Raw genomic sequence first — 11,321 nt, forward strand, 5'->3', positions numbered from 1 at the left:
ATGTACTATCAGTTTGGTCACTAACAAAAAATGCTGTATTAATTCAGAGATGCACACCTGTTTTCATTAAGAAGTGCATTAATCATTTCTGCCCAAATAAAATAAGGCAATGGAATTAGGTAAAATTGGAAACCATAAAAATACACTTCTAAATTGAAACATGTTAGCAGTTCTTTGTTTAATATAAATTCTATTGTTCATCATATTCTACAAAATTCACTTCTAAGCCCAAATCCCCACTTGCTACATATCCCGCATCTTTCATTAGCTCATTTAATCCATCCAATAAAGTGTAAATTTCTTCCGCATGGGGGTTTGATGTGTCGCCCGCCATAAAGGGCAAAAATCCCAAGCCCATGTCAATCCAAGTACTGCCAGGAGCCTTCCTCACACCCAAATCCCTCATGGAAGTCCTAACCTTAGCTACCATGTTCCAATGACCATCAGCAGCATACATATTAGCAATCGAGACGTAGTAACCTGAATTTTCAGGCCTCATTTCTAACAGTTTCTCACATTTGCGCACTCCCCTAATTCTGTATTTCCATAAATCCAACAGGCTCCTATTAGTGTAGCCCACATGGCAGGAGTTGGACTGTAAGGAATTGTTTTGTAAAAAAAAAAAAAAAAAAAATGAGCTGCAGCCAAGAGATACAAGAGGGTTTAGTTCCCCAAGAAAACTAGTTATGATCAGAGGGAGTTAGATAGCTTACATGTAGATGCCATCAAGTAGAGCAAAAGATCTCAGATTATTTTGCTAGAAGATTTACTTTACACAATCAAGGAGAGGCCTAATACTAGGCCAAGAGATACAAGCAAAAGATCTCACACTTTTAAGCCCAAATCCCCACTTGCTACATATCCCGCATCTTTCATTAGCTCATTTAATCCATCCAATAAAGTGTAAAAATCCCAAGCCCATGTCAATCCAAGCACTGCCAGGAGCCTTCCTCACACCCAAATCCCTCATGGAAGTCCTAACCTTAGCTACCATGTTCCAATGACCATCAGCAGCATACATATTAGCAATCGAGACGTAGTAACCTGAATTTTCAGGCCTCATTTCTAACAGTTTCTCAGTTGCCCACTCCCCTAATTCTGTATTTCCATAAATCTGACAGGCTCCTATTAGTGTAGCCCACATGGCAGGAGTTGGCCTGTAAGGAATTGTTTTGATAATATCTTTTGCTTTGTGCAACAAACCAGCCCTGCCAAATAGATCAACCATGCAAGAGTGATGCTCCAGTTGAGGACTTATACCATAAATACAAGGCATTTTTTCAAACAGCCTCTAGATCAACCATACCATGTTCCAACAATTTGCCAATAACCATCAAAACCAGTATTTGAGTCTATTGTGAATGCAGGTGCCTAAAGCAAATCAAAATGCTCACTGTCAGTATTTAACTGCAAATAAACACCAAGGTAGATGCTGGCTGAGGAAATTCAACAAATAAAACCTTGAAAATGAAGTTTTGTGAGTAAAGTTGAGTTGAATTTGAGTATTAAAAATAAAAACTAAAAAGCCAATGGGACAACCAAAAAAACCAAAGGTAAGAGCTTTATACCACTATAGGGAGGTCATCAGAATTGTGATTTCACCCATGCATGTAGCAATAAGTGCATTTCTAATGTGTCAAAATTATTGATCAAAAAAATTGGCAAACAATTCATCCAATTGAATAGCAAACTGAATAAAAATTTTAAAAATAAATAAGGAATTAAAGAGAAAAGCCAGACGCATACCTCTGCACATCTTTCTTCAATCAGCTTCTTATCCCGACCCCCTTGTAGAATTATTGTGTCATCAAGAGAGACAGACACCTGTTATTTTATTTTACTTTTTTGAAGTTAGTTGTGTCCCAAAGAAATTCAAATATCCATTGCCCACTCTGCACAAAAACATAAACCTTTTTTGCAGTTCCAAGCATTTCAAATTGAACTTTGTCAAGGGTTAAACCACGGTCTTCAGTGATAACCTGCACAATAAAGGTCTTAGCATAAAAAGAAAAATATAAAAGAGAAAAGGTATCATTTGATAGAAGTCTGGCATTGCTTTTAAGAGTCACATGTAATTTTGAAGATAGGCCCAGAATTATTCCAGAGCTTGAATTCTATACATTATTTTGTTTACTCCATGTGGAAATATCTCAAGATTGAGAACTCTTGATTAATAACTCTTTAACTTCTTGGGCACACCATTTGTGTGTCCCAATATAAAAGTTTCTCTTTTTTATTTCTTGATTTATGGGAGGAAAAAAAAAAAAAACCTTAAGAAAACCTTTCATAATACAGAAATATGAAGTCATTTAACTACTTAGAAAAACTCTTTTTTTTTTTTGGGGGGGGTGGCGGCAGTGGATGCAATAATGTAGCTCTGCCCCCCAGATGTTTCAGTTTTGATTTTGCTTCTTGTCAAAGGGCATACATGTACTTCAACTATCTATATAGCTCAAGCATGAAGAGCACACAACCGCGGAACATCATATTGCTACCAATAATTGTGTGGCCCTCTTGAGAAAAATATTTCAATGTCCAAGGACGTATGAATTACTAGAAATACATATACTATCTCATAAGGATTTCAATATCATTGCAATTCATTAATGGTCCCTATATAGATATAAAACTAACAGTACTAGTCCTGGAATACAGAATTAGAATATCAAAATAAAAGCAGAACTAGAACAGAAAATTTCTAACCATTAAGCCACATGACTAAGAACTCGGGGTTTGCTTCTAAGATCAGTACTCAAAGAGTTTTTCATATTAGAAAACATAAAGCAAGCAACTAAAAAGAACCAATGATAACAAGATGAACTTAATACCAACTCCAATCCATTAACTCTATTCCAAAAACTAACAATGTGATAACAATAACCAAAAATGAAGTTTAACCAAAAAAGCTAACAGCTGGAAAAAAAAATTCATATGTTGTCTAGTAAATATCCCATCGACATTTCACTATTAAAGAAAATTATAAAAATTTGTTTCCAAATCAGGTGAGCCAAAAGCTGGATGTTCCATGGATTCAGGGACGTTGTCACCATCAACACGTTCACCTTGTTGAATATGTGTAGATGGACATGTGCGCCTTGTGTGTCCAACATCTTTACAACTGCTGCATCGCCTAACTTTCGCATGGTTGTGGCTGTTGCTTGTGCTACCATGGTCGCCTTTAGTCTTGACAATGGCTGGATCACGAACATTTAAGTTTGCTTTATTGGACGCAGTGCGTATCCCATCTTCAGCAGCTTCTTTACTTGAATTATAAAGTTCTTCCATGCGGCGTGTCAACCTTGCTATTTCAACCTTCAATTCTTCAAAGCCTTGTGTTGTTCTTGAACCAAAGTAACACATTTGACTACAACTAGCAGACAATGCACTAAACCGTGCCATACGTATGATATCAGGAGAAATTTGGGATTCAAGTTTGCAAGGCAGGTCGGACTTTGCTGTTTTCAGCCATCTGTCCATTATACATGTCGGTGGAATCTGTTTCAAATGTTCAACCTTCATAATAGCAAATAGGTGCCCACAAGGATATCCATATGACTCGAATAGCAAACAAGAGCACTTCATAGATTGATCAGCTTGACAATACTCAACCTCCCATCTTGAGTCAGGGGATGCATACTGAGATAAGGTGTACGTACGATAACCTTCCTTATCTATGTAGTAAAGCACAATGAATTTTTGTTCATTCAATAATTCTTCTTGAACCATGCTGAATATCTCCCTTGTGAATATAGTGGCAGCATGTTTCTCTATTTCAGCTAATCCAGTAATCAAAATAGGTTCAGTATAATTTGAAGAAAAATCTGCCCCCATCTCATTGTGTCTAATACGTGAAAGTGCCCTATCAACTTGCTGGAACAACTCATAAAGCCTAGTCTTCCTATCCAAAAATCTATTCAAGAATGCATTCATGGCTTCACAACGTTGTGTACTCCTACACCCAGAAAAAAAATGACCTCTCATGTAAGCTTCAGCCCATTTCATTTTTTTAGCATACATTTCATGCAACCATTCATGGTTATGTAAATTGTAATTGTCGACCATTTTCTTCCACATGTCTTCAAATTCATCTGGTGTAACATATCGTACCATACACCTAATAAAACTTTCATATACTTTATCATGTAGATTTGCAAAAGCATTCCTTTCAAGATGCCACACACATAAACGATGTCGAGACTTTGGAAAAACCGTTTTAATAGCTTTACTCATTGCTTTGTCCCCATCTGTCACGACTGAAATAGGAGTCTTATTGTTCATTGCTACAAGCATATTTTGCAACACCCAAGTATATGTTTCGATGGTCTCATCAACCAATAGTCCAAAACCAAATACTATAGTTTGCCGGTGGTGGTTGACTCCTACCAATATAACAAGGGGTTTTTTGTATACATTCGTCTTATATGTTGTATCAAATGCGACTACATCTCCAAAACATGCATAATCTAAGCGACTTTGAGAATCTGTCCAAAACAGATTAGCCAAACGGCTTTCTTCATCAGTAGTGTATTGAAAAAAAAATGAGGAGTCCATGTCTGCTTTTGCTTGTAAATATGCCAAAGCACATTCAGCATCACCATCTCGCGTACTATTGTTGCGAATTGTCGCTAGATAATTGTAGAGGTCTTTTGAAGTGAACCCTATATTCTCGTATCCTCCAGCTTGTTGGATCATATGATCCATGATTTGATTTGATTTGACCCCAACATTATGCAATGCCATAATCTGAGCCTTATCAGAATCCTTAATAGTCCTGTGTGAACGGAGAAATTGAGTCTCCAATTGCGGAACTAAGTCATGATTATGCTCCCTTTTAAACTCTCCTACCACCCATTCACCTAACTTCCGTTCAAACCTAATACGAAAAGCGGCCTTGCAACCACTTCTTGTTATTGGTCTCTCACGCATGCAATTTAAATTAGACTCATTTTTCCTAATTCTCAATCCTTCCTTTGCACAAACCCATCTTCTAGAGGTCACAATGTTATCTTTATTACGCTTTATCTCATCTTTGCGAATGCTAAACCCAACCAATTTTGCATATGTGTTATAAAACTCTCCACCATCATCTAGGGAATTGAATTTCAAACTAGTTATTTGAGCATCGGTCAACTGATCTACTCCTTTTTCTAAAATAGTACTCCAATGTTTTTCCAAATCAATAAAATCAGTCTTCCCTTCATTCTCCATATCATGATCCATGTGAACCAATAAATTATTCCTAAACAAAGAAGATGTACAATTTTTAATTAAAAAAAAAAAAAGAAATAAAGAAGAACAATATATTATTCTTGTTTCATGATCCACTGTAAAGATCTCTGTAATATTCTGAGTTTTCACTATTATTTTAATAAATTTGTGTAATAATTTATTATATTATATGATTTATGATTGTCTTTTGTCTTTTGTCTTTTGTCTCTTTGCCATTATCTTTCTTTTTCTTTTCTTTTTTCTGTCATTGACCCAGTCACCCAGTCCCACTACCGACACTATGAATCCCCTACCAACAAACACTTTTATCATTTTTATTTCATGAAAGTTGAAAAGTTTTCCTTTTGATGCGAGCCTGGAACTTGTCCCGATTTTATTGCCCAACTACCACACAACAAACAGTCAAACACTGATATTTTCTCTAATTTCTAGAGACTCTACTCTCTCTCTCTTATCTATATAATATAGTCACACAGAGTCACAATTCACAAAGACAAACACAGGCTCATGAGTAAGATAGTCAGAGAGTTACAGAGCCAAAAAGCCAAAGAAAAATATCACAAGCACAGATTCCTCATCAGTAAAAACACAAAAACCACAAGCATAGATTCTGAAATTTTGAAGGATAGATTAAATACTTGAGTGTGAAGGCTGGAGCAGATCAAAGCCAGCAGCGGCGTCACGGAGAGATGGGTGTCGCGTGGTGGGTGTGGCCGTGTGGGTGTCGCGTGGGTCTGCGAGATGGGTCTCGCCGCTCTCGCGTGGTGGCGGCGTCACGGTGTGGCCAGCAGCAAGATTTCAAGCTCTCACCTTGCGTTTTGGCAACTTCACTCACGGCGTGGGCAACGGCGAAGTCTCTCGCCTCTCACTGTCTTTTTTTTTTTTTTTTTTTTTTTCATATAGCACATTGGGAAAGAGACAACCAACAATGAGTAGTCCTAGAAAATGTAGCAAATTATAACCATTTCAAGTGTTCTTCCCCACAAGAACTTCCTATATGATGGCACTTAAATCTAACCTTTTTTTTTCTCTTTCTAGGTAGCTCATAATTCGGCGGACAAAGCTACATTTGCATAAAAAAACAAAGAAGTAAGAAATAACATACCTGATCTGCCTCATTTCCTCAAGAAGTTCAGCCAAGTAAAAATTAGCATCATCAGCAAAGTAAACAATTCCATCAAGACGGTGAGTTTCTATGTGTGACAGTGCCACATTTCTTTGATGAATGTATTTATCTTTTATGTCAGACAAATTTTTATTGCAAACAAGATGCCTGTACACAACCCCAGTTTTCCTCAAGATATCAGCTGTTTCTGCAGATTGGGAGGTCATCTCCACTACAATCCATAACAGAGGAGGTGGGACAAGCTTCAATGTATGAGCTAAACGTATCAGATAATAGGCTTGAAATGGCCGAGCATATGTTGGTGTCACTATTATCAAAAGCTTCCGGGACACCAAATTTGAATAGTGGAGACTTCGAACAAAAGGGTGAGAAAGGGAGGAAAATTGGTTGCTATTATCACCAACATTGAAGGAAAGAAGATTTGGGATGAACAAGGGTTTTTCTTGGGCGTAGGATCTTGTGGGCTTTTCAGCTTATGGATTGAAAATAAAATTGCAGGCGTGAAGGATTCGAACCAGAGTTGCTTGGCAAAAAATATACCAACTTGCCACCATGCTGATTAGAACAAAGTATAGAGATGAAAATTGACCTTTTAACAACCAATTATATTCAAATTACACGTTCCAATATTTTTTAGGAACAAATACCAAATGGCTTTAGAATGACAAGTTTGTATAAATTTTGCGAAACCCAGAGAGAGAGAGAGAGAGAGAGAGAGATAAGTGCTTTGTGGCACCAATAAGTCTTCAACAACAAAAACACTTCATTGCTATTAGGGCTCTCTCAGATTTAGCTAATGGAGGCTTTGCTGACTCAAATGAGGCTCACACTTATCATTGTGGTCGATATGCTAAATTCTCAATGACAAAATTATTTGAATAATTTTTTTAAAAAGGACTGGTTTGTTCGTTTTTGGTAAAATCGGTCAATTTTGCTTAATTGTTTTTAGCTTTTCTATTGGTAATTTTTGTTATTGTGGAAATTTTTTGGGATGTTTATTTTGCTTTTGATGGCTCTAAATATAATAATAATTTTATGAAACAAAACTGCATAAACACTTTAATTGGGGTGGTTATACTCGTGTCGGACACAATCATTTAACACTTCTGCACACGTAGATCTAATGAATATGTCTAAAAAATATAAAACCTGGTGTAGTAGCCTTGATTGATGACTATTTCATACTGGATCTGTAGTTTTAATTCAAGTGTTTACTAAAAATTTTAAAATTGTCAACAATCTTTGTATTGGATTTTTTGCATAATTTGCTAATTGTATAGTCATCCTATTTCCAACCTTAGACACCACAATAAACCCACAACTGTGATTTAGTTGCAGATATTGCATAAGAACAATTAGAGAGCACATAAGGTTACCAAAATACCTCCAAAACCTAAAAAATGGCCAAAATAACCCTAAAGCCTAAAAAATAACCAAAATACCCCCGAAACTTAAAAAATGACCAAAATACCCCCAAAATCTAAAAAATTGCCAAAATAACCCTAAAACCTAAAAATGATCAAAATAACCTAGAAACCTAAAAATAACCAAAATAACCCTGGAACCTAAAAATGACCAAAATCACACTGAAGTCTAAAAATTGACAAAAATAATCTCGAAATCTAAAAATGACCAAAATACCCCCTAAACCTAAAAAGTGACCAACATGCCCCTGAAACCTAAAAATGACCAAAATACCCTCAAACCTCTAAAGTGATGAAAACACCCCGTAAACCTTTGAAATGACCCAAATAAACCCAAAACCTCTAAAATTACCAAAAATACCTTGAAACTTCTAAAACGACCAAAATACCTCTAAACCTATAAAACGACAAAAATACCCCTAAAAATCTCTAAAATGACCAACATACAACTAATCCCGTAAGATGAACAAAATACACCTAAAGCCTCTAAAATTACCAAAATAGGAGTTTGGGGTATCTTAGTCATTTTTTAAGTTTAGGGGGTATTTTGGTCATTTTTTATGTTTAGGGAGTATTTTGGTCATTTTTTAGTTTTACGGGGGATTTGGGTAATTTTTTAGGTTTAGGGTGTATTTTTATCGACTTACAAGTTTAAGGGGCCTTTTTTGTCATTTTATAGGTTTCGAGGTATTTTGGTCATTTTTTAGGTTTCGAGAATATTTTGGTCATTTTAACGTTTAGGGGTTATTTTGGTTGTATTTAGGTTTCAGGGGTATTTTGGTCATTTTTAGGTTTCTGGGGGTATTTTAGTTAATTTTTAGGTTTTGAAGGTATATTGATCGTTTTTTTAGGTTTATGGGGTATTTTGGTCATTTTTAGGTTTAAGGGCTATTTTGGTCATTTTTAGGTTTCTAGGTTATTTTGGTCAGTTTTTAGGCTTTGTGGTTATTTTGGCCATTTTAAAGGTTTTATGGCTATTTTATTCAATTTTTAGGCTTCGTGGTTATTTTGGCAATTTTTAAGGTTTCGAGAGTATTTTGGTCATTTTTATTTTTCAAGGTTATTTTGGCAATTTTTTAGGTTTTAGAGGTATTTTAGTAATTTTTTAGGTTTTGGAGGTATTTTGGACATTTTTTGGGTTTAAAGAGTATTTTGGTCATTTTTAGGTCTCGGGGGTATTTTGGTCTTTTTTGGGTTTCAGCGGTATTTTGGTCTTCTTTTGTGTTTTGGAGGTATTTTGGTCATTTTTAGGTTTCAAGAGTATTTTGGTCATTTTTTGGGTTCCAAGGGTATTTTGGTAATTTTTTAGTGTGTATTTTTATCAACTTACAAGTTTAAGGGGCTTTTTTGTCATTTTATAAGTTTCGAGGTATTTTGGTCATTTTTTAGGTTTCGAGAATATTTTGGTCATTTTAATGTTTAGGGATTATTTTGGTTGTATTAGGTTTTAGGGGTATTTTGGTCATTTTTAGATTTCTGGGGGTATTTCAGTTAATTTTTAGGTTTTGAAGGTATATCGATCATTTTTTAGGTTTAGGAGGTATTTTGGTCATTTTTAAGTTTAAGGGCTATTTTGGTCATTTTTAGGTTTCTAGGTTATTTTGGTCAGTTTTTAGGCTTTGTGGTTATTTTGGCCATTTTAAAGGTTTTATGGTTATTTTGGTCAATTTTTAGGCTTCGTGGTTATTTTGGCAATTTTTAAGGTTTCGAGAGTATTTTGGTCATTTTTATTTTTCTAGGTTATTTTGGCAATTTTTTAGGTTTCAGAGGTATTTTAGTAATTTTTTTAGGTTTTGGAGGTATTTTGGACATTTTCTGGGTTTAATGGGTATTTTGGTCATTTTTAGGTCTCGGGGGTATTTTGGTCTTTTTTTTGGGTTTCAGCAGTATTTTGGTCTTTTTTTGTGTTTTGGAGGTATTTTGGTCATTTTTTGGGTTCCAGGGGTATTTTGGTCATTTCGTAGGTTTCGAGATTATTTTGGTAATTTTTTGGTTTCAGGGGTATTTTGGGCATTTTTTTTACATTTCAGGGGTATTTTGGGCATTTTTTTTACATTTCAAGGGTATTTTGATCATTTTTAGGTTTCGAGGGTATTTTGGTCATTTTTTTGGGCTTTGGGGGTATTTTGGTCATTTTTTGGATTTCAGGGGTATTTTGGTCATTTTTAGGTTTCATGGGTATTTTGCTCATTTTTAGGTTTCAGGAGTATTTTGCTCATTTTCTGGGTTTTAAGGGTATTTTGGTCATTTTTTAGGTTTTAGGGATATTTTGGTCATTTTTTGGATTCTAGGGGTATTTTGGTCATTTTGTAGGTTTCGAGATTATTTTAGTAATTTTTAGGTTTCATGGAGTATTTTGGTCATTTTTTGGGTTTTGGGAATATTTTGGTCATTTTTGGGTTTCAAGGGTATTTTGGTCATTTTCTAGGTTTCAAGGGTATTTTGGTCATTTTTTGGATTCTAGGGGTATTTTGATAATTTTTAGGTTTTGGGATATTTTGGTCATTTATTTGGATTTTGGGGGTATTTTGGTCATTTTATAGGGTTCGTGGTTATTTTGGTAATTTTGAAGTTTTTGGGTATTTTGGTCATTTTTGAAGATTTTAGAGTACTTTGGTCATTTACACTTAAAGGACATTTTGGTAATTTTGATAATTGGGTAATTGGGTGGGTTAGGGTTTATCCATAATAATTGGGTTGGGTTGAGTTTGGGTTAAAAGCAATTAGTTAAATGGGTTTTAATAGGTAAATTGGTTTTATATACCTAACTCAATTATGCCCACCCCAAACCCACCCATTTGACACTCCTAGCTGCACAATGTGAGGATGAAATCATCAAGTATGAGAAAAAAAAAAAAAATGGAACCACCTAAAGTGACAAAAGAACTATCATATGTGATATTAAAACTGCACAATGTGAGAATAGAAACGTCAAGTGTGAGAAAAAGGTAAGGGAATCACTCAATGTGACAGAAGAACTGTCATATGTGATGTTGGAATCGCACAATGTGAGGATGGAACCGTCAAATGTGAAGAAAAAAAAGTAAGGGAACCACCAAATGTGAGAAAATAACTGTCATATGTGATGTTGGAACTGCACAATGTGCGGATGGAACCGTCAAATGTAAGAAAAAAGTACAGAATCTGTCAAATGTGAGAAAAGAATTGTCACATGTGATGTTGGAACTACACAATTTGAAAATGGAACCGTCAAGTGTGAGAAAAAAAGTAAGAGAACCACCAAATGTGAGAAAAAAACTGTCATATGTGATGTTGGAACAGCACAATATAAGGATGGAACCGTCAGATGTGAGAAAAACAAGTAAGAGAACCACCAAATGTGAGAAAATAATTGTCACATGTGATGTTGAAACTGCATAATGTGAGGATGAAATCGTCAAGTGTGAGAAAAAAGTAAGGGAACCACCCAATGTGACAAAAGAACTGTCATATGTGATGTTGGAACTGCATAATGTGATAATGGAACTGTCAAGTGTGAGAAAAAGGTATGGGAACCACCCAATGTGACAAAAGAACTGTCA

General features: G+C 35.3%; 1 protein-coding gene and 1 long non-coding RNA gene across 2 annotated transcripts; one reads left to right on the plus strand and one right to left on the minus strand.

Moving 5' to 3' along the window:
- Positions 1–2,821: 2,821 nt before the first annotated feature.
- LOC111993899 (protein FAR1-RELATED SEQUENCE 5-like) lies at positions 2,822–6,114 on the minus strand. The gene is made up of 2 exons (XM_065761245.1): positions 5,868–6,114; positions 2,822–3,952 (listed from the first exon to the last, which is right to left on the minus strand). Exon 2 carries the CDS (start codon positions 3,928–3,930, stop codon positions 2,968–2,970), a length of 963 nt encoding a protein of 320 aa, XP_065617317.1. The 5' UTR covers positions 3,931–3,952; positions 5,868–6,114; the 3' UTR covers positions 2,822–2,967.
- A 40-nt stretch (positions 6,115–6,154) lies between these two features.
- Positions 6,155–7,249, plus strand: LOC136062332 (uncharacterized). Its single transcript, XR_010624103.1, has 2 exons — positions 6,155–6,414; positions 6,549–7,249. It is a non-coding gene; the product is annotated as an uncharacterized LOC136062332 (long non-coding RNA).
- The last annotated feature ends 4,072 nt before the right edge of the window (positions 7,250–11,321 follow it).

This window comes from Quercus suber, unplaced genomic scaffold (assembly GCF_002906115.3).
Source record: "Quercus suber isolate HL8 unplaced genomic scaffold, Cork oak 2.0 scaffold_403, whole genome shotgun sequence".
NCBI classification, from domain to species: Eukaryota; Viridiplantae; Streptophyta; class Magnoliopsida; order Fagales; family Fagaceae; genus Quercus; species Quercus suber.